At 42.1% G+C, this 23,744-nt stretch overlaps 1 protein-coding gene and 1 long non-coding RNA gene across 2 annotated transcripts; both read left to right on the top strand.

Moving 5' to 3' along the window:
* Positions 1–1,136: 1,136 nt before the first annotated feature.
* Positions 1,137–2,565, top strand: LOC117504628. Its single transcript, XR_004558854.1, has 3 exons — positions 1,137–1,210; positions 1,815–1,819; positions 2,539–2,565. It is a non-coding gene; the product is annotated as an uncharacterized LOC117504628 (long non-coding RNA).
* Positions 2,566–12,281: 9,716 nt separating this feature from the next.
* hypk (huntingtin interacting protein K) lies at positions 12,282–22,161 on the top strand. Its single transcript, XM_034162140.1, has 4 exons — positions 12,282–12,478; positions 14,548–14,603; positions 18,056–18,107; positions 21,943–22,161. Exons 1-4 carry the CDS (start codon positions 12,317–12,319, stop codon positions 22,036–22,038), a joined length of 366 nt encoding a protein of 121 aa, XP_034018031.1. The 5' UTR covers positions 12,282–12,316; the 3' UTR covers positions 22,039–22,161.
* Positions 22,162–23,744: the final 1,583 nt, after the last annotated feature.

Here is a 23,744-nt window from a genome sequence, read left to right as displayed (position 1 = left end):
AATTTAGATGAAGCTGCAGATCAAAAATGCCGCTTTAAGGTACCAGTATTTTGCAGTTCAAATGCATCATTTCATGTGCAGTTCCTTTATTTTATAGGTACACTTTTCTGTATTATGCACCAGAAAAACATTACAACATGTACGTATGCAATTCTTTAATGCGATCCTCGGTTTGATTTTGTGGTGACTGACAGACAGCGGCTCAATAACAGCACATAGAACTGTGTAAAGATTTACATACCGGTACTTATTTGTATGAAAACAATGAATGTATGTTTCCCGCTCTTTGCATTGCAGCACAATGACTTTCTGAAAAGAAGACCTGATGTGCAGAAAAGTGATGTCACAACTGTTTACAGCTGCATGTGCATGTTCTGTAGTACACAGCAGACTCTGGTGCTCGAGCACATGAAAGAGAGTCAGATTAGATTTGGGTTAGTACGCAGGGTGGAGCGCTGGGATAATCCTGTCATTGTTCAGTCCTTCTTTCACTCAGGATGACCTTCACTGGTCCAGACAGGACCTGAGCAGCCACAACCTGTTGCCTTCATCGAGCCACAGATGGTGTCCTCAAACAGCATGAACTGTTACAGTAACATACGCTGTCCTGCATAAAAAATAACATAACCTGTATATGTGCACTATTTAAATGTTGCATGCATGGCATGTTGGGTATCAACCAACTAAAGAAATCCCAAATCCCAACTCTGCGTGCAAGTAAGGATCACATGGTTGAGGAGTAAATGTGGGACAAACATTTTTAGTTGATCAATGTAATGTTGATTTGAACTTGATATTTTGAAACGGCATGACACAGTTGTGTAATACTTTTCTCTGTAATATTGTGAACGGGGCAGATCCAGGATTTTGTAAAGGGGATGGGCAATGGATTCGTGAAGGAGTAAGGCATGACTAAGGGGGCGGGGCACATTGGGGGGAGGGAGGGATACCCCCACAGAAATGTTTTAATTTTTAGGTGCAATTTCCTGCATTTTGGCACATACTTTACCACAAAATACACCACAGAGAAAATAAACTTTAGAACCTGTTTTGTATGAATGTGTGCCATGACATAATATATATACGTCACGGACATGAACGAGCAAAGCTTTTCAGGATCTCAACAGATCATTAGATCCTTCAGACTTATTTTTCAATAAATGCTTCTAGGCAGCATTAGCATGGCTAAAACCCTTCAGCTTTAGGGGAGGTGATGGTCTAATCCCAGCCTGACCAAAAAAAAATCACTAAGGCCCCTTAAGCCCCATTTACACATAGACGGTAAACTCTCCCGGAAGCGTCCCGGCAGAGATTTTGCCCCCTCCGGGCCGTTTTAGGGATCACACGCCGTAGTTAACGCCGGCGCATGGGGGCGTGGTTTGGTTCCGGCTTCACCGGGAATTGTCGAAAAAATTATTCAACATGTCGAATAATTCCGGGAGCACTCCCGGAGAAGTGGCCTGACGACGGAGACAACGCGAACAAAGGCGTATGATACTTATTAATTGCCGTGTCATCCCGCCCCTTCCTGTAGTTCCGCAGTTTACACCGCCATAATTGGCGGCCGGCGTTGTATCCCTAACCAACGGTGTGTAAAACGACAATAGAGCCCACATCGACATCCTCAAAGGCGTTTTAACTGGCGACAGAGGCAGACAAAACGGCGGCGCTAGCGGACAGTACGCTGTTCTAAACGCCACCTCCCGGTTAACGGCGTTCCAAACGGCCGATAGGCGGTGGTCAGTATAAAAACGCTAGCGCGCTGCATGCAGGTCTCTCACTCGCGGCCAGCTCCAGATATTTTTGCAGAGAAGCTCCAGTATACCTCCTAAAATAAAACTGGCAGCGGCAAGGACTTACCAAGAGGTCTGGTTCAGAAGCATAGGGTAGTCCTGTGGTGCAGACGAGCAACACGTTGAGAAGGGAAAAAAGGAGAGAAAAGCAAAGGCTGAGAGATGAGCTCCCTGTCACTCCCCCCCTGCACTGACAGCTGTTTCAGCCTATTATACTCTGGGGGCGGTGCCTATAAGAAAAAGTTCCTGGAGTAAACGTAGGATTTGCCTGGATAAATCCAGCGGTACACAGGGCATTATCAGCGAACTAAGTATTAACCCCCCTGCCTGACGTGTGCCGGATGCTATGGCATCAAAACGCCGCTTTATTCGGCAGATTTAGCGGCGTTTTATCCGCGTATTTGCGGCTAGTACGGCGCTCAAAACGCCGGTGAAATGCTCCGCCCCTTTCCACCGTGAAAACAGCCGGAACTACTGCAAACTTCGGTCTACGTACTACCCGCGGACAAAACCGTCTATGTGTAACCTGGGCTTTAGGCAAGGTCCTTAATCCCCTAGTTGCTCCCGGTGTGTAGTGGGCACCTTGCACGGCAGCAGCCTGACATTGGGGTGAATGTGAGGCACTGATGTGTAAAGCACTTTGAGCGTTTGATGCAGATGGAAAGCGCTATATAAATGCAGTCCATTTACCATTTAGCTTCCAGGGGGCTTCGACCCCCAGACCCCCCAACTATGGCCCTCTTAGCCCCCCACCATTTTAAGCATTTTTCTTACTTTGCATCTCACATGCCTAGAAAAGTCCTCACCATCCCATTTAGGTCCTTCAGACTTGTTTTTCAGTAAATGCTTCTGGGCAGCATCAAGGCCCTCTGACACTTGCATGACTTTGATCCACACACTTGCACGCACTCTGCCGTGCACAAGAGTAAACTCCTCTCAAACGTGTTGTAAACAGTTGTAAACTGTGCACAGCTTCGTGCAAGTGCGCAAAGAAAATTTTAAAATCTCCATCACGCATTAATTACATGAACATTATGCAAACAATTAAAAAACTGTGTGAGTGCGAGTGATTGCGTCAGCACAATGCATCACAGCGCAGCTCATCTGAACGATTAGAACAATATGTAAAATCTTTCATAAACATACTTTCACAGCTGCACGCAAGAAGGAATGAACATGCAACTGTTTTACCAAGCTATTACAATATAAACATGCCAAATAACTACCTTTATAGACTGTTCCAAATGCTTTCTCCACCTCATTAAGCATGAGAGAGAGAGAGAAAAGCTGCAGCTGGAACAGCCCTCTGTGATTCCGGAAGCAATTAGAGGTGTTTTCAACAGCCAACTCGGAGAGGAAATGATTAATCCGCTGTGAAGTAATTACTTTATATACGCAGCAACCAGCGCACAACGCGTGGCATCCGGTGGAACAAAGTGCCGCGTCCAGCTGGGAACACAGCGGGTGTGATCGTCAAAGACGACATGCGTGCAAGTGTGCGGCTCAAGGTCCTGCAAGTGTCAAGGCACCTTCAGCAGCTTCTGGGGGTCGAAGCCCCTCCAGACCCCCCACCACTTTAAACATATCACTAATATCACAATTTAGTTTCTACAACTATGAGCTTTTATTATTAAAGCACTGGGCAGTAGAATTTAACAAATTTACAAAATGACCCATTTTAGGCAGTAATGGTTTAATGAGAAGACCAACCCACTCTCAATCATCACATTTTGATGGAAACGGCTCATTTTGACTGATATGTGATGAGTCAGGTACCATAACCAAAACATAGAAGAATGTTCCCTGATGAAGTGAAGCAGGAAGTTCTGTGCGCTGACAGAGAGAAAGGACGCTGCTGTCAAAAAAAGCAAAACAAAACAAAATGCATCTGCCTGTCACTAAATGATTCAACATAATTCATCAAATCACGGCAGAAAGGAGCACTGACCAAGCGCAAAATATGAGGAATTGGGACTGAGAACGTGTAGATAAAACTGTGTCAGGCAAAAATAATGTGACATAATTACTTTACAGAGTCAAGATACAGGTCAGGACAGAAACGATGCATTACATTACACTGCATGTCACATTTGTGAGTTTTTATTAAAAGTGGAAAATCACTGCATGTGCAAAAGTGCTTTAAATTCCACATTCATTTTCCAGGAACTGGATAACAGACATGAGGTTAAATAAGAGTAAAGTGTGGAGCTTAGTTCACGCTCCGCTTGGCCTCACAGAGACGAGACGCTGGTCAATCTGCAAGCAGATAAGCAGCTTCGCTGACTGCACACACAGACAACTAACATGCAGCACCACAAACAAACCTGTTATGCAATTAGTCTCCTTTTTCATTTAGTTCAAAACAAAATAGTGGTGCAAAGTAGCTAAAATTTCCACAACAATTGTTCATTTTGTGACTAAAGCACCAAATTTGGCACACATATTCTAAATTAACTAATATTTATTTTCAGATGTGGCGGTATCCTGGAGCTGACCTCTCATGACCTACAGGGGTCAATAAAGAATTACACAGGGGTCAAAATTTTAAAATGTTCTAATCATATTGAGAGGTATATCATATTATTTGTCATATCATAATGATTACAAAAAGGTATAGTTTAGACTATTCTTGACTAAATGTTGTGGAGTTACAAGGTAAAAATGGCAAAAACGATGACAAAGGTCAATTTCAGTTTGGACAGGGGTCAAAAAATAAAGTTGTTCCAATTTTGGCAATAAAGTGATGCAAATTATTGGTTGAGTTAATAAGATTTTAAAAAGGAATACTTTGCACCATCTTTCATCCTTAGTTATCATATTACAGTGTAACATATGTCATAGAATCCAATGGACATCAACCTTGTTTGACCTTTACTTTGGAAACCAAACATTCAACACAGACAAAACTATTTCATTTATCAATTCTATTAGCTCAACCAATAATTTGCATCACTTTATTGCCAAAATTGGAACATCTTTATCTTTTGACCAATGTACAAACTGAAGTTGACCTTTGTCATCGTTTTTGCCATTTTTACCCTGTAACTCCACAACATTTAGTCAAGAATAGTCTAAAGTATACCTTTTTGTAATCATTATGATCAGACAAATAATATGATTGATTGGAACATTTTGACCCCATTTTGACCCCTGTGTAATTCTTCATTGACCCCTGTAGGTCATGAGAGGTCAGGTCCAGGATACCTCCACATCTCAAAATAAGTATTAGTTAATTTAGAATATGTGTGCCAAATTTCATGCTTTAGTCACAAAATGCACAATAATTTTGCTTATCGGCTGCACTAAAAAGAAATAACTCCCTACAACATTAACACTGCTTTAGAAAGTAATTACTTAGCCCATGTGCTTGTTTCAGCAGACCATAAAGACGTGGCCCAGCATTCCTGTGGGCTCATCATTGATAGATAATTACTGCAGCCTTGTGAGCGAGGACAATGTGCCAAAAAGAACAACAAAAGCAAATTAGAGGAAGCAAATCAATGCTTCAGTGAAAGCATTCACTGTACGGTTTCAACAGGCCTGTGCAATAACAGGTGGCACAAATCCAACCTTTATTTAAGAAAAAATTTTAATCATCCAGTCAGCAACCAAGTGGGATTTACTGGGCAAATCTAAACAAAAATATGTCCTTATTTTACAGAATAAAACAGTGAGCAGGAGTTTCTTTTTCAACAAGATACCTTCACATTTTGAAAGTTGAAGTCTGAATTTTTTAACACACCACACACAGAGTTGTCTATTGTAAATGTTTATCTTATCCCATGATGTCATTCTTGATTGTGGCTCACACTGAGAGATATCTCTTTTGTGATCATTTTGAAATTTCACCATAGCTGCCACATGAGTCTCACCTGCTCCTGAAAGCACTTTCCTGGCATCACGTCCCGACGTGTGACGTGAGGTATGAAGACAGCGGCGTCTCATCGGCCCCGGTGCCATTCCTCCAGCCGCTCGCTGCTGCACATCTCCTGAAAGATGAAGGCAAAAAGCCAAAGAGCAGTGATGTGATTTTAGACCTGCTCAGGGTTGAAGGCAGGTTTCTCTTTTCCTAATCTGATTATGGACGGCGGTGTGAAAAGACTCCAGCCCATGAAAAGCCTGAAAAACTCAAGCAGTCGGCGACTGTACTATGTGTACTATTAATACAATGTAAACCTCTTATAATGGTTACAAATAGAAGCATGTTTTTAAACTGGAAAGTTAAAAATTAACATAATCTAGTTACTGTAAAGCAGAGGACTCAAAGGAATTCCAGAAAGGGCCAAGAGGGTGCAGGTTTTCTGTGAACCTCCCACTCCACCAGGTGATTTCACTGATTAACATCACTGTGAGCAGATGGAATCACTTAATCAGTGAAATCACCTGGTGGAGTCGGTGGTAACACAGAAAACCTGCACACTCTTGGCCCTTTCTGGAATTAGTTTGAAAGCTCTGCTGTAAAGTGACCTCAGGCAACAACTGGATGTCGTTGATACTAGGTCTCTTCAGAGGATTCTTCAGTACCGATGGAATGACTTTGTATCAAACAAGCGGTTACTTAGAGAGACTAAGACGAGGCATATCACTTGCATTGTTAGGGAGGGTATGCTTCAATATTTTGGCCATGTAACACATTAGCTGTGCATGATCCTGCACGTAACTGCCTGAGTCTTGCAGAACCGAGTAGCTGGAGAAGACCATGGTGATGCCCACACTTTATCTGGCTGCAGTAGATAGATCAGAGGTGTCAAACTGATTCCATCTCCACCAGGTGATTTCATTGATGAACTCATCCCATCTGCTCAAAGTGATGTTAATCAGTGAAATCACCTGCTGGAGTTGGTGGTTACAAAGTAAATCTGCACTCTAAGCAAAAGAGGGAAAGGTTCTCAGCGATTCTGCCAAGCAACAAAAATCCAGAGCAACCAGGTCAGGACAGATTTGTAGAAAAGGAGAATTGCTGGTGCAGCACAGACGTCTGTGCAAAAAGTTTCCAAGTCCGGACTGTGATGAAGACATAATCTTTACATCGAAATGTTAGTGTCTTTATTGTGTTTTGCACCGACTTCTGTGTTGCACCAGCATTTCTCTATTTCTAAAAACCTGCACCCCTTTGGTCCTTTCTGGAATCAGTTTGACACCTGTGAGATAGATGCTTATTTTGGGAATGGGATGGGAATGTGTTGTGTGTTGGGGGGTTTGGCTGGATGTTTTTGTGTTGTTTTCTTTTCTTTGCTCTCCAGGTGGTATGCAAACTGGTTTTTGTCTGTGGAGAAGGTGCTGGCAGAAGAATGCTTCACCCTCATCAACATTATTAACTGCACTTGTGGAGGATGTTCATGTGCAGGTCTAATGACTCGCAGCACCTGTGGATGATGCTCACGTGCAGACTTAAGGACTTTCAGCTGGGGCAGATAATGAGATGGCATTCTGCATTTAAGCCATGAGTGATTCAAGCAGAATTGCCGGGAACTCGACCTTGTGACGTTCGATTGTGAGACGCTGAGGACCGCACCTGGATTTGACACATGGTGCCTGTGAAGGAGGACGGGTGAGGGACACATGCTGTCAGCACACATCAGAGGTGATTGATTGTCTGAATAAGTGTTAATAGTAATTTGGTATTTTGTTATGTAGTATATTTGAACATTGATGAGAATTGTGCAGCTCGCTTCTCACGGCCGTGGCGTGCGGACTGATGATCCTCCACCTGTTGTGAGAAGCTGCTCATTTACATAAAGCTTAAATTCAGACCTGAATGTGTTGCTGATAGTGTGTGCCTTTGAAGGGTATTGTAGCTGTTGACTTACCTCACCTCTTCTATCCTTCACAGAGTCAGTTTGTCGTGTCCACCTGGGGGGTGTTTGGCAGTGAATTTGAGTCCAGAAGCGCCGGGCTTCGATCCCTTTGGGCGCTGGAGAGCGCGCCGTCCTTCACTCCGCCACACAAACCATATATTATGTTGTACACAATTATTGCACAGAAAGGGAAATAAATGTTTTGTTTTTGGAACCGCTTTCTGGTTATTTAGCGCTGGGTTCAGTCAGACGCAGGTCCGCTCCTCAACCCGCGTCGGCACATAACAGGAATGGACCGCTGTTACATACATACATATACATATCGGACCGGGAGTGACATGTTTAGCTGCATGTTCTCCCTGAATTGCTGGCTGTCTGAGTGGTGTCCAAAAAATGAGGTGGGCTTCATAGATAATTGGCAAAGCTTCTGGGGAAAACCTGGTCTTGTTAGGAGAGACGGCATCCATCCCACTTTGGATGGAGCAGCTCTCAGTTCTAGAAATCTGGCCAATTTTCTTAAATCCTCCAAACCGTGACTATCCAGGGTTGGGACCAGGAAGCAGAGTTGTAGTCTTACACACCTCTCTGCAGCTTCTCTCCCCCTGCCATCCCCTCATTACCCCATCCCCGTAGAGACGGTGCCTGCTCCCAGACCACCAATAACCGGCAAAAATCTATTTAAGCATAAAAATTCAAAAAGAAAAAATAATATAGCACCTTCAACTGCACCACAGACTAAAACAGTTAAATGTGGTCTATTAAACATTAGGTCTCTCTCTTCTAAGTCCCTGTTAGTAAATGATATAATAATTGATCAACATATTGATTTATTCTGCCTTACAGAAACATGGTTACAGCAGGATGAATATGTTAGTTTAAATGAGTCAACACCCCCGAGTCACACTAACTGCCAGTATGCTCGTAGCACGGGCCGAGGCGGAGGATTAGCAGCAATCTTCCATTCCAGCTTATTAATTAACCAAAAACCCAGACAGAGCTTTAATTCATTTGAAAGCTTGACTCTTAGTCTTGTCCATCCAAATTGGAAGTCCCAAAAACCAGTTTTATTTGTTATTATCTATCGTCCACCTGGTCGTTACTGTGAGTTTCTCCGTGGATTTTCAGACCTTTTGTCTGACTTAGTGCTTAGCTCAGATAAGATAATTATAGTGGGCGATTTTAACATCCGCACAGATGCTGAGAATGACAGCCTCAACACTGCATTTAATCTATTATTAGACTCAATTGGCTTTGCTCAAAATGTAAATGAGTCCACCCACCACTTTAATCATATCTTAGATCTTAGTTTCATTACACTAGAAGTCTTTCAGAAAGCGCTGTAACTAAGTTTAAGGATATGATTCCTTCTTTATGTTCTCTAATGCCATATACCAACACAGTGCAGAGTAGCTACCTAAACTCTGTAAGTGAGATAGAGTATCTCGTCAATAGTTTTACATCCTCACTGAAGACAACTTTGGATGCTGTAGCTCCTCTGAAAAAGAGAGCTTTAAATCAGAAGTGCCTGACTCCGTGGTATAACTCACAAACTCGCAGCTTAAAGCAGATAACCCGTAAATTGGAGAGGAAATGGCGTCTCACTAATTTAGAAGATTTTCACTTAGCCTGGAAAAAGAGTCTGTTGCTGTATAAAAAAAAGCCCTCCGTAAAGCTAGGACATCTTACTACTCATCACTAATTGAAGAAAATAAGAACAACCCCAGGTTTCTTTTCAGCACTGTAGCCAGGCTGACAAAGAGTCAGAGCTCTATTGAGCCGAGTATTCCTTTAACTTTAACTAGTAATGACTTCATGACTTTCTTTGCTAATAGAATTTTAACTATTAGAGAAAAAATTACTCATAACCATCCCAAAGACGTATCGTTATCTTTGGCTGCTTTCAGTGATGCCGGTATTTGGTTAGACTCTTTCTCTCCGATTGTTCTGAGTTATTTTCATTAGTTACTTCCTCCAAACCATCAACATGTCTATTAGACCCCATTCCTACCAGGCTGCTCAAGGAAGCCCTACCATTAATTAATGCTTCGATCTTAAATATGATGAATATATCTTTATTAGTTGGCTATGTACCACAGGCTTTTAAGGTGGCAGTAATTAAACCATTACTTAAAAAACGATCACTTGACCCAGCTATCTTAGCTAATTATAGGCCAATCTCCAACCTTCCTTTTCTCTCAAAAATTCTTGAAAGGGTAGTTGTAAAACAGCTAACTGATCATCTGCAGAGGAATGGTCTATTTGAAGAGTTTCAGTCAGGTTTTAGAATTCATCATAGTACAGAAACAGCATTAGTGAAGGTTACAAATGATCTTCTCATGGCCTCAGACAGTGGACTCATCTCTGTGCTTGTTCTGTTAGACCTCAGTGCTGCTTTTGATACTGTTGACCATAAAATTTTATTACAGAGATTAGAGCATGCCATAGGTATTAAAGGCACTGCGCTGCAATGGTTTGAATCATATTTATCTAATAGATTACAATTTGTTCATGTAAATGGGGAATCTTCTTCACAGACTAAGGTTAATTATGGAGTTCCACAAGGTTCTGTGCTAGGACCAATTTTATTCACTTTATACGTTTCCCTTAGGCAGTATTATTAGACGGCATTGCTTAAATTTTCATTGTTATGCAGATGATACCCAGCTTTATCTATCCATGAAGCCAGAGGACACACACCAATTAGCTAAACTGCAGGATTGTCTTACAGACATAAAGACATGGATGACCTCTAATTTCCTGCTTTTAAACTCAGATAAAACTGAAGTTATTGTACTTGGCCCCACAAATCTTAGAAACATGGTGTCTAACCAGATCCTTACTCTGGATGGCATTACCCTGACCTCTAGTAATACTGTGAGAAATCTTGGAGTCATTTTTGATCAGGATATGTCATTCAATGTGCATATTAAACAAATATGTAGGACTGCTTTTTGCATTTGCGCAATATCTCTAAAATTAGAAAGGTCTTGTCTCAGAGTGATGCTGAAAAACTAATTCATGCATTTATTTCCTCTAGGCTGGACTATTGTAATTCATTATTATCAGGTTGTCCTAAAAGTTCCCTGAAAAGCCTTCAGTTAATTCAAAATGCTGCAGCTAGAGTACTGACAGGGACTGGAAGGAGAGAGCATATCTCACCCATATTGGCCTCTCTTCATTGGCTTCCTGTTAATTCTAGAATAGAATTTAAAATTCTTCTTCTTACTTATAAGGTTTTGAATAATCAGGTCCCATCTTATCTTAGGGGCCTCATAGTACCATATCACCCCAATAGAGCGCTTCGCTCTCAGACTGCAGGCTTACTTGTAGTTCCTAGGGTTTGTAAGAGTAGAATGGGAGGCAGAGCCTTCAGCTTTCAGGCTCCCCTCCTGTGGAACCAGCTCCCAATTCAGATCAGGGAGACAGACACCCTCTCTACTTTTACGATTAGGCTTAAAACTTTCCTTTTTGCTAAAGCTTATAGTTAGGGCTGGATCAGGTGACCTTGAACCATCCCTTAGTTATGCTGCTATAGACTTAGACTGCTGGGGGGTTCCCATGATGCGCTGAGTGTTTCTTTCTCTTTTTGCTCTGTATGCACCACTCTGCATTTAATCATTAGTGATTGATCTCTGCTCCCCTCCACAGCATGTCTTTTTCCTGGTTCCCTCCCTCAGCCCCAACCAGTCCCAGCAGAAGACTGCCCCTCCCTGAGCCTGGTTCTGCTGGAGGTTTCTTCCTGTTAAAAGGGAGTTTTTCCTTCCCACTGTTGCCAAGTGCTTGCTCACAGGGAGTCGTTTTGACCGTTGGGGTTTTTCTGTAATTATTGTATGGCCTTGCCTTACAATATAAGGCGCCTTGGGGCAACTGTTTGTTGTGATTTGGCGCTATATAAATAAAACTGATTTGATTTGATTTGAATCTGAACACAGTTTGGTTTTGATCACAGGATAACTAATTTTGAGGTGATAGTTTGATTTTGATAAAGGAGTCTGGGCTTTGTGAATGTAGTTTGAATTTTTGGATTTGTGTTTAAGGTTTTTGAGAAAATGCGTGGAGGTTTCAAGAAATGTATTTTAGCATTTTGGAAAAACTGTAATTTGTCAGTACCATCTTTTGGTGAATTGTTGAGAAAGAATGTGTAGCTATAGCTTAAAAATAAATTGTTCAAGAGTAACAATGCTTTTGTTGAAAGTATTGGAAATTCTGGCATAAGATTTTATATGTATGATGTACATAGTTTTACTTTCTTCTGTCAACAAATGTGGTGTTAGCCTTTTACAATTGTTGACCAATTGAGTTGCTAGTGACATCTTGTGGTGCTCGTTTTACACTGCAGTATTGCTATCGTTTTTATTTTTAGTTCTTGTTCATATATATATGAACACACACACACACACACACACACATATGTGTGTGTGTGTGTGTGTGTGTGTGTGTGTGTGTGTGTGTGTGTGTGTGTGTGTGTGTGTGTGTGTGTGTGTGTGTGAGAGAGAGAGAGAGAGAGAGAGTGTTAATTTTTATGTACGTCTATTAACTTTGTGTTTGAAATAAACTAATGGAATTTAATTGACTTGTTTGTCTGCCTACGCTCGTAAGAAAGGAGTTTATTATAAACTATTCATTAATTTATTCATCCATTTGTCCGTTTCCTGTGTCACACTCTGTTCCCTCCGGGGTCTGTGGTGAACTCTGCTCAGTGTTTCCGCTCTCGTTCCAGTAAACATGGCGGCAGAGGGAGATGTCGATTTGGACTTGGAAGCAGACGAAAACTGCACTGGAAAGCCTGCAGATAAGCCTCGAAAACATGATAGCGGGGCTGCCGATTTGGAACGAGTCACAGATTATGCGGAGGAGAAAGAAATCTCCAGTTCGGACTTAGAAACGGTGAGAGCTGCGGGCTAATGTTAGTTAGCACTGAACCATGTGTGTGTAACAAACTCGCCTAACAATTGCTGTAATCACTGTAAACCAAATGTCATTTCGCGTTGGCGTTACTACACATGTATCTTGCTGTTACAGTTTGCAGTAGTGGGATCTGCCCTGAAATCAGTGCTCTTTGGGGTAGGATGTGAGAAAAATATGTTTTGCGTTAATATTCATAACTCATTTTATTGTATGTATAAATAGGTATATACAAAGTATAATAAAAGCATACATCAGTACATTAAAGTGATACAAAATTTAACACTTGTAAGAACATTAGATATAAAATCACATCAATGACATTGTTATGATTAAGAGATTAAATAGAAGCACACATCGAGCCTCAAATAATCATAGAATTAAAATAACATTTAGATTGAGGTGGTATAATATCTGTCGTAATTGTTATATTGTTATTGAATTGTTATATTGAGAGTGGGTGGCGCACTTCCAATGTTTGCATGGGCGATTTTGGAAAGATATGAATAAAATGCAAGAAAAGCGGTAAATGGGCTACTTATGTAGCACTTTTCCATCTGATGCGGGCACTCGAAGCACTTTCGAGTTATGCTACACAGCCTCACCAATTTCAGGATGTTGCCATGCAGAGTTCTCAACTGCATACCGGGAGCAATTTGGGGATTCAGGGACGTGCTCAAGAGCACCCATGAGTTTCCGGTTTGACATAAAATCAGACAGGATCTTCTGGGCCACCACTTCTCCAAAGCTAGACTGGGGCTCAGTGGTATGACCAACCTGTATCACTTAGGTGGCCGTGTCTATTCGCCCGGTGGCCAGGGACACAAAGCCGTGGCAAAATGTCTGTTTGCCGGATCGTCAGCTGAATAAGGCACAAATAGTCTATTCGCCCAACCATGGTTGGGCCAGAGTCTTGACATTTTGCTGAATAGAAATGGCGATGGGATGTGGCTTTCTAATTTTTTTTTTTTTTTTTTTTTTTTTTTCAATTTGTAGAATTTTAATCATTTTTAAGATTTTGGCTGGTTGATTGGTTGGTTTTTTAAGGTTGGTGGAGTGGGTCCGTGTGTGATTTTTTTTTTTTAATCCCTCTTTCTCTGCGATTCAGTAGATGCATTTCAGCCGGAGATTTAACAATAAAGCCTGGCAGTCACTGTTTGTTTTTTGGTTGTGATTGTTGTTTTGCATGTTACTGTGTTTGTGAAGCGTTGTGTGTTCTCCAAAAAAAGTGAAAATTAAAAAGTGAAATACTCAGTCTGAGCAAAATACAGAAGAGTGATGGACTTCTGCTGAGAGGAGCTTCTTTCAGAGACTGTTCGTCAATGTGATCCCGGTGTGAGGGGAGTGCTGAACCCCTCTCACCGGTCAGAGAGACAGCAGCCGGGCGAATACCAGACTTCGACTGTGGGTGCCCAGCTGCTGGGTCAATAGTCACTCCCCACTTAGGGGGATGTGAGATCTCCTCGTGTTTTTAATCATATTTTATGTTTAAAAAAAGTCTGTGTAAAATTTATATTAAATATATATATATATATATATATATATATATATATATATATATATCTTGCTTAGTTTTCAACACGAAAATATCATGAAGCGAATGTGGTTGCAGTTTGCCACAGAACTTTTCAAATTTTAATACGAATATAAAAGTTTCTGTGTCTCTTTCTCTGTGTTCTGTCTGCACTACAGGTTGGGGGGGGGGGGGGGTTTGCTCACAGCGCACAAGCAAAGCAGTTTTACAAACATTTTTAAACTTTTCTTTCAGTCTGCTCTGAGTGTCTCTGTGAGTGTCTTTGCTGTGGTTAAACTAAAATCACAGCTGCGGACCTGTGATGCATTGACACTACCACAGTTGAAGTGTAACTATGATAAAAACTACAGACCTCTCCATTCTTTGTAGGTGGGAAAACTTGCAAAATCAACAGTGGATGAAATACTTATTTGCCTCACTGTATATACATCTATATAAATTAAGGAATGAATTAAAGCCGACTTTGCACAAAAACTTCTTTAAATGGTTTTGTTTGTTTGTTTGTTTTCTGTTGCAGGCTATGTCAGTGATTGGTGACAGAAGATCACGAGAACAGAAAGCCAAACAGGAGAGGTAGGATCTGAGTTTTCAAAGTTAATAGGTATTTTAAATGGTTGGTTCCACAGTCAAAGTTCTTACTAAGTTGTTGTGTTGCTGCTTCTATTTACTGATTGGATCTTAATGACAACACACAGCCATCTGCACATTGTTAGAATTTGGGGTGAGTTTGCCACCAGGTGAGTGTATTTCAATACTCTGTAGACCAAAACCTTCCAAACACCAGTCTGATCTTTGATTTAGGAGCATTTATTATTGTTTTTTATGTTGGATATTTGTAATGGCGAGCATTAGAAGGGTGACAAACATTTCTGCATGGAATAACATAGATATACTCCGAGGTGTGTGGGGGGTGTCATAACAGCAGTCAGCTTCTCTCACAGTACACCAGTTTTCAGCTTTTTAAATGTAATTTTCCCACCCAGGCCCCCATAAGTTTTATCTTAAATGAAATAATACACATTTGTTTCAGTTAGGGCTGGATGATATTGCAAAAGGTTTTGTCAGTTTTTTTTTTCCATAGTGATCAATATTTGTATTTCACAGTATATAAGTGTAATAACACTGACGGTTTGAAAAGTATCCTGATCATTCAATTCTATTTATTTACATACCGCCACATCACAAAATAAGTTGCCTCAAGGCGCTTCAGAAGGGTAAGGTCTAACCTTACAAACTCCTCTGAGCAAGCACATAGGCAACAGTGGTAAGAAAAAAATCTCCCTTTTGTGTTTTTTGAGGAAGAAACCTCAAGCAGACCAGACTCAGAGGGGTAACCCACTGCTTGGGCCATTCTAGAGATCAAATGAACAAAGTGCTACAAAGAGTCATCAAACGTCAACTATGCAAAACAGGAATGAATCAAAAGTCCAATTATATATCATTGTTATTGTCAATGTCTTCATCAAGGATGAAGTAGCTTTGGGCGGAGCTCGGCTGCATCATTGAACAGGGTTCCAGTAAACAGGATCTGGCTCCATAGCACATCAGACAGAGAAGGAGAGAGCAGAATCAACCAGCCAGAACTAACAGCACACAAAACACTAATTGCCAGCACTAAAACAACAGGGTAGTAAACAGGATATTAATGTGGTCACCGGCAGCTAGGACTTAGTTTCACTAACAGGTAGGGGTGTAACGATACACAGAAGTCACGGTTCGATACATACCTCGGTTTTGAGGTCACGGTTCGGTACAGTATGGGAACAAAATGCAAAACTTAAATTTGCTTGTTTAAACCAACAATTTATTGTAACATTATACAAACAGGAAAATAAAATATGGTACTTGCAAAGTGCTGTGTTGGGAAGGTGTCGTAGCACGGACCCACAACAGGGGGCGCAAATGAACGGACAATGAGTAAGCCAAAAGGTAACAATTTAATGTTGTGATAATACACAACTAAATGTGTCGTAATTCTCACAGTCAATAAACACCAGGTGACGTGTGGACAGGCTCGAAGATAGAAGACGCCCGACGAGAGAGAAGCCGCGTCCCACACGGCCTCCACCACCAACGGTCTGAAGAACACCGGAGCCGCCAAGTCCCGAGTCCCCAGGTGGCCTCTGTCTTCGGCTGTCGACCCTGGTACTGCTGGCAGAAAACAGAAAGATGATGTATGAGTGTGAGTCCGCACACTCAGTAATTTACAGTCCAAACACAGTTGGGAGGGAGCACCTCCACCTCCAAATCACACACACTCGTGCAGCTCCTGGTCAACCACTTATCGGTTTTGGGGTGTGAGGCGAAGCCGTCGCAGTCACACCAAACGCCAAAAATCCCAGATAAGGAATACCAACAGGAAAAACAGCTGCAAAACAGATCAGATTATTATTCGCAATAATCACAGCAGAGAAGTGTACCTTGGTACTGGTAGTCGATTTCTTGGCGGGGAGGTGGAGTTGCAGTCGGCTTTTATGGTAGTGATGATAACGAGTGACAGCTGGTGCAGAGGATGAGTGACAGCTGTCACTTCTTCTGGGTCTGGCGCCCTCTCGTGCTTGGAGCCCGCACTCCAAGCAGGGCGCCCTCTGGTGGTGGTGGGCCAGCAGTACCTCCTCTTCAGCGGCCCACACAACATGCTGCCTGGTAAGAGAAGTTAAAATGTTCTCAAAGAAACAACAAATGTATGAAATATTATAAAAAATAAATTTCTAGTAAACAGCTTTTAACAAAACCTTTCCACAAGTAAAGCTCAGCACAACGGTTCCAGCATGAAGCCCCGTTCAATTTTATTCATCAACCTTCATATTTTTTTGCCAGAACAATTAACTTCTCCAGAACTGTCACACTCTATAAGGAATTTTTTTAAGAGAATTAATGTTAAAGGATCCCTTTACTTTTGTACAATTTATTTTATTTTCTATCTCTTTCTATTAATTGTTTGTTTAATGTTTGTTACTATATATTTTTAAATAAAGATTTGAAAACAAAAACATTGTTTTGAGAGGCAAAAAAGTGAATAAAACCACCTTAAAGTATTTAGAACCACAAATAAACTTGATTCTTGGTTTATTTATTTTGCCATTAAAATTGGCCATCACTTATTAAAATAAATTAACTTCTCAAGGCCAGGGCTTCTCAAAGTCTGGGGACTATTTAATCATAGCACAGCAAAGGAGGTCAGTAGGCTGAGCGAGTCCGAGTGAGGAGGATTGTAGATATTCCTTTGCTCAGTGCTTTACAGGCTGCTGCAGCAGAGGAGGGGGAGATCCGCTGTCACTCGGTGACAACAGAGACTTTCAGTCACTAAACATCAGAAAAGTCTCCAGTAACACCAGGAAAAGTAGCTAGATTTGTTGCTAGTCGCTTTTGAGAAAATAAGTCGTCATGAGGGTTTGCAAAGTTGCCAGATTTAGCAAGAAAGTCGCCAAGTTGGTAACACTGAATGTAAACACATGCAACGCGAACTCACCCGTGCACAGCCCTGTACTGCACAGAATGTCCTGTACTGAATTCGTCCAGTACAGATACATGTATCGTTACACCCTTACTAACAGGGCTTAAACAAAAATTGTGTGCTTCAACGCCTGGGACGCTTGATGATGACATCAATGTGGCAAATGTCCTTGAATTTGATGTTTAACCCTTATGATGTCAGTCAAAAGTTCTATGGACTCGTTTTTTTTGTTGTTGTTGTTTTTTGTTTTTTTTGCTGATTCTCCAATGTAATACATATTACCATAATTTTATTATTTCATTATGATTTTCAATAAGTGCTTTAGTATCAGCAGAGTTAACTTAAGAGACATCTGGATCTGTGGTAATGCTGTTACATGTGTCAGAGGAGCTCCTCAGCAGATCAGCAGCTACAAGAAAGGAAAACTGCAGTGCACTGAGATGTAAAATGTTGCGAAAAACTGTAGAATGGTGTGTTTGTCCATATTGCTGTGGAGGTGCAGTCTAAACTTTGCTGTGTAACTCGGCCAGAGTATATTGTTTGAGTGTACTTTTTTCTCTGTTTACAGGGAAAAAGAGTTGGCCAAAGTTACCATCAAGAAAGAAGATGTAGAACTAATTGTAAGTATTTTCCTATTTTTTATTATTTTGTTTAACCCCTTAAGCCCTAGAGCCCATTACACCAAAATCACATACCCATACATTATGATTTATTTCTCAGCTTGTACAAGGTCAAAAATGCAAAAGTTTGGATCTGCTAAAAGACAGGTCCTAGGGGATGTTGTGGTGTATGTTGGTGTCAGTGTATGTTGGTGTCAGCATTGGTTAGTTATGAGTGTTCAAATGTTCCAAAACAGGACAAGTCCCCAAATTTGGAGACTCTAGGGTTTACAGGGGTGCCCAAGTGGAACAGGGAGACAACTAAGAGTGTCAGGAAGGTAGATCTTGAGGACTGAACTTGGGCACCCTGGTTTAAGAGGTTAAACAGTAACCAGCAGCCACCGTCTGTTTGTGCGTGTGTAAAAATTAAAAGCACCTGCTTACAGCAGAATGCAGAAATAACTAAAAGCTCTGAATGTGCACAATGGGGCAGCTGACATTTGCTGTTTGGTATGCTTATGGATTTTGGGTCAAGGATGAACGGTGCCAAAATGGAACGTTGATGGGACTAATATTTTTGGAGAAACTACGGACATTAGCTAATGTTGCTAATTACATTCTGGACTAACAATGCAGTGCCAGCAGGGGGTGGTAAATCATCTTTATATTAAAAGCATGCCTGCATGATTTTATTTAGTAAGTTCAATGTAAGTACATGTGAGCCCCATTAACCCGCGTGAGTTAGGGTCCACAAAATCGGACCGCAGGTTATCGGAACCTGTGAAAAAAAAACGTAAAAAAAAAAAACTTACCTTGCTGTAGTTGCGACCATTTGAAGGGTGATTCTGTCATGTCTGAAAGTGGTAAGGGCATAGTGAATTGTTGCCACCAGCAGAGGCGCTATGTGCTAATATAAAAGACAGAGAGTGAGTCGGCACACCGAGAGATAGTTCGCTGTTGCACTTGTTAGAAAACGTTCTTCATCTGCAGTGGGTTCGGGATCTTTTGTTTCCTCCTCCAGCTGCTGCATGTCCATGATGAGGGGTTTGTCAGTGTGGAAAATTCCTGATGTGGATGTGACTTTGAACCATTACTGCCGGTTCAAACCATTGTCCTTTATTTAGCTAGGTAAAAAACCTCTGACATTTAAAACCTCTTTTTAAGAGTGACCTGGCCATGAACAGAGGCAGTCAGAACACAGTCTGATGGCTGTGGGGAGGAAGGACCTCCTGTGCGCTCAGTCCGTGAGCACAGGGAGCTGAACCGGCCACTGCAACTGCTGCTCTGCTCTGCCAGGATGCCAGATTGGGCTGGAATTTATACACACACTCACCACACACACACACCTGCCGCATGTGTGGCAGCAGCCGGAGGAGGAAGAAGAACTCCAAGCTGGATGTCTAGTAATTTCCTACTTTTAAACTCTGATAAGACTGAAATGATGGTTCTTGGTCCAGTGAGACATCGGCAATCAATTTGACCAGTTAACGCTTGACCTAGGCTCATGTGACATACATCACACTGACAGTGTGAGGAACCTTGGGGTAATTTTTGATCCTACGTTGTCCTTTGTCCTGAAGACATTAGAGATATTATGAGGAGTGCTTTCTTCCACCTGCGAAATACACCGAAGATTCGTCCCATTCTGTCTATGGCTGATGCTGAGACCCTAATTCATGCATTTATCTCTTCTAGATTGGACGACTGCAATGTTCTGTTTTCTGGTTTACCGCAGTCCAGTCAACTACTAACCTATAAAATTGTTCATGGACTGGCACCTCCCTACTTAGTTGACCTAATTAAACCCTATGTACCGGCCCGGGCTGTGCATTCTCAGTATGCAGGACTACTTTGTGTCCCTCAGGTGAATAAAAAGTCTGTGGGTCACAGAGCTTTCTCTTATCGTGCCCCTGTTCTGTGGAATGATCTCCCTGCATCAATAAAACAGTCAGTTTCTATAGAGACTTTCAAGTCCAGACTTAAGACGCACTTATTTTCACTTTCGTATGGCTAGCATACTGGCATAGTATGTTACTATGCCTTCTCCATCCATCCATCCATCCATTTTCTTCCGCTTTATCCGGAGTCGGGTCGTGGGGGCAGCAGCTCAAGCAAAGCCGCCCAGACCTCCCGATCCACACACACCTCCCCCAGCTCCTCCGGGGGAACCCCAAGGCGTTCCCAAGCCAGCAGAGAGATGTAGTCCCTCCAGCGTGTCCTGGGTCTTCCCCGGGGCCTCCTCCCAATGGGACGTGCCCGGAACACCTCTCCAGCGAGGCGTCCAGGGGGCATCCGGAAAAGATGCCCGAGCCACCTCAACTGACTCCTTTCGACGTGGAGGAGCAGCGGCTCGACTCCGATCTCCTCCCGAGTGACCGAGCTCCTCACCCTATCTCTAAGGGAGCGCCCAGCCACCCTGCGGAGGAAACTCATCTCGGCCGCTTGTACTCGCAATCTCGTTCTTTCGGTCATGAGCCAAATCTCATGACCATAGGTGAGGATCGGAACATAGATTGATCGGTAAATCGAGAGCTTTGCCCCCCTACTCAGTTCTCTCTTCACCCCGAGATACTTAAACTCCTCCACTTGAGGCAAGGACTCTCCACCGACCTGAAGAGGGCAAAGCACCTTTTTCCGGTCGAGAACCATGGCCTCAGATTTGGAGGTGCTGATTTTCATCCCGGACACCTCACACTCCGCTGCAAACCGCACCAGTGCACGCTGAAGGTCCTGATTTGACGAAGCCAACAGAACCACATCGTCCGCAAACAGCAGAGATGAGATTCTTTGGTTCCCAAACCAGACCCCCTGTACACCCTGGCTGCGCCTAGAAATTCTGTCCATAAAAATAATGTACAGAATTGGTGACAAAGGGCAGCCCTGGCGGAGGCCAACGTGCACTGGAAACAGGTTTGACTTATTACCGGCAATGTGAACCAAGCTCCTGCTACGGTCGTACGGGGACCGGAGAGCCCTTAGCAAAGGACCCCGGACCCCGTACTCCCGGAGCACCCCCCACAGGGTGCCCCGAGGGACACGGTCGAACGCCTTCTCCAGATCCACAAAACACATGTGGACTGGTTGGGCGAACTCCCATGAACCCTCTAGCACCCGATGGAGCGTGTAGAGCTGGTCCAGTGTGCCGCGACCAGGACGAAAACCACACATGGCACATCTGTACATAATATAAATACATTAAATGCATGGATGACACAAGAAAGTGAAAACACTTCTTTCCATTGTCGTCCATTTAAAAATCAAATGACAAAATACAAGTGATGATAAAATATTATTATTATGATAATCACTGTAGTGTGTGTATATGATAACAAGAACCTTAACAATTTCTAAATACATTAACAGGAAATAAAAGGGTTGAGTTCTTCTAAACGTTGTTGAGGTTAGAACCTTAGAGGTTCTAAAAGCATTCTGGACTCACTCACGCTTCCAACTCATTATAGAAACTTTGCACAATTTAATACCACCCTTGAAAAAATGTCACCTCTTTTATAAACACTAACCAGTCTAGAGGCCATGGATCCCCACGGGCAACGTGCTAGTTGATTTTAAAATGTCCATGCACGTCCTCAGTGTAACCTTCAGTGCACATTGCTGGCGGCTTGAATAACCAGTTAACTGTGGTTCTTTGATGCAGCTGTATTTCTTGCAGAAGTTATTTTTTTAATATCTTTTAAAAGTCACTTTTCTTGCCAGGAACCACATGGAGGTTGTGATGAATCCAGGATCACAGCGTGATTTTACTGCTGCTCCTCTGAAATGTTAATGACACTGGTTCTGGTCCACTGCGGCATTTAGTCCACGTGGTAATGTTTGTATTCTTCTGTGTGCTGTCCAGATGTCAGAGATGGAAATTTCGCGGGCAGTAGCAGAGCGCAGTCTGAGGGAACACTTGGGCAACGTGGTGGAGGCTCTGGTGGCTCTGACCAACTGAACAGATGTCACACAATGGACTGCTTCCTGTTTCCCAGAGTTCCCATGATGCATCTGAACGTGACGGCAAAGCTGCTGTGGAGCTACACGTACTGCAAAGCTTTCTTCATTGTTTTTTTTTTTTGTTGTTTGTTTTTTTTTTTTTAATAAAAGTTCATATTTGGCCTGCTTCTTAACAGTTATTATACGCTACACTTTGTTTTACTTGGGGAAATAAGGGGAAAAATACCTGTTTTATTTACAAATTGAAGTTACAAAACCTCTAATGTTAACACAGTTGAAATAAGTGATGCACAAATATGCAGAAATAAAAACTACAAGCTTTTTGACATGTCACTGTCAGAAAGTCAGTCTGTGTGAAGTGCACGGTAGCTGCTACAGTGCAGCAGATAAGTAATTGTTCAGTTGATGATGCAAGGACCAAATCTGGTATAAATACTTTTGAGAAGGCCTTTGCTTCAAAAAAGCCATTAGCCACACATGACATTTTAATTTTGTCGACGGGGGCCGGCAAGTATAATGTTGAAGTCATTGCTTCATCTGTTCAAACGTCCATTCTGCAAGTTTCCAGTCTTCATGCACTGATATGGGAGCAAAGAAAACGCCATCACAAAGAATCTCTCCATTACCCTTCACGAGTTTAGCCTGCAAACCAATCCAATTTACTGGAGTGTGGTCATTGGTGTGCACAAGCAACTACTTGAACTCATAGGTAAGAGTAATAGTCCATGGGCCAAGCAGGTTTTCGGTACCACTTAAGGGGAAAAAAAAATGACACTTAGAATCCAGCCTCAGTGTATCATGGCCTACACAAAAATGTATGATAGCATTTGCATAATTTTTTTACTGAAATTGGAGCAACTTTAATATTTGACCCCTGTACAAACTGAAATTGACCTTTGTCACCATTTTTGCTGTTTTGACCCCATAACTCCAGAATATTTCGTCATAGATAGTCCAAACTATACCTTTTTGGAATCGTTATGATCAGACAAGTAATGTGATATAGTTTTCTACATGATTGGAGCATTGTGAAAGTTTGACCTCTGTGTAATTCTTCATTGAGCCCTACCTGGTTACAGCTACCACCCTGGGGTGGCTATGTGTAGGCCATGATACACTGAGGCTGGATTCTAAGTGTCATTTTTTCCCCTTAAGTGGTACCAATTAGGTCAAAATTCATAACTGGCTCATGGACTGTAAGCAGTGAGGACTAGTGTTCATCCAAAGGACATGGCTGACTAAAGCAAAAATACTCTACTATTAAACACTCAAACCTGGACCCCATCACATCTTCTCCAGCATGAGTACACAGTAAAAATAAAAAATACTACGTGTAAAAAACATGAAAATATTGATTTGAAGTTACTTTCAAATCCCCTTTGTCCACAGTACTAGAGGTGGGCGATACCAGGAATTTTGGTATTGATCCGATACCAAGTAAACAGGCCCAGTATCACTGATATCGATACCGATACTTTTTCAGATTTAAGCTTCATAGACCCAAAGGATCCAAAAGACCTAGGATAGAATTTTGCCAAACACTGTACGTGACAACAAAATACTTTATTATCACAATCAACATTTTTGTTTAAAAAATATCACTCAACACAACTTAAAGTCACCCGAGGTAGAGGGCTGACAAACCACAACACAAGGGTGCTCTGCTCTGTGTTTGTTGTGTGACACAGTGCAGCGCTGCTCTTA

This window comes from Thalassophryne amazonica, chromosome 2, assembly GCF_902500255.1.
Source record: "Thalassophryne amazonica chromosome 2, fThaAma1.1, whole genome shotgun sequence".
Classification (NCBI taxonomy): domain Eukaryota; kingdom Metazoa; phylum Chordata; class Actinopteri; order Batrachoidiformes; family Batrachoididae; genus Thalassophryne; species Thalassophryne amazonica.
This window is presented reverse-complemented; position numbering and strand designations above follow the sequence as displayed.

Coding starts and splice junctions, on each gene's coding strand:
- hypk (XM_034162140.1), top strand. CDS start 12,317: ATGGCGGCAGAGGGAGATGTCGATTTGGACTTGGAAGCAGACGAAAAC. Junction 12,479..14,547: donor CCAGTTCGGACTTAGAAACG/GTGAGAGCTGCG, acceptor TTTCTGTTGCAG/GCTATGTCAGTGATTGGTGA. Junction 18,108..21,942: donor AAGAAGATGTAGAACTAATT/GTAAGTATTTTC, acceptor TGTGCTGTCCAG/ATGTCAGAGATGGAAATTTC.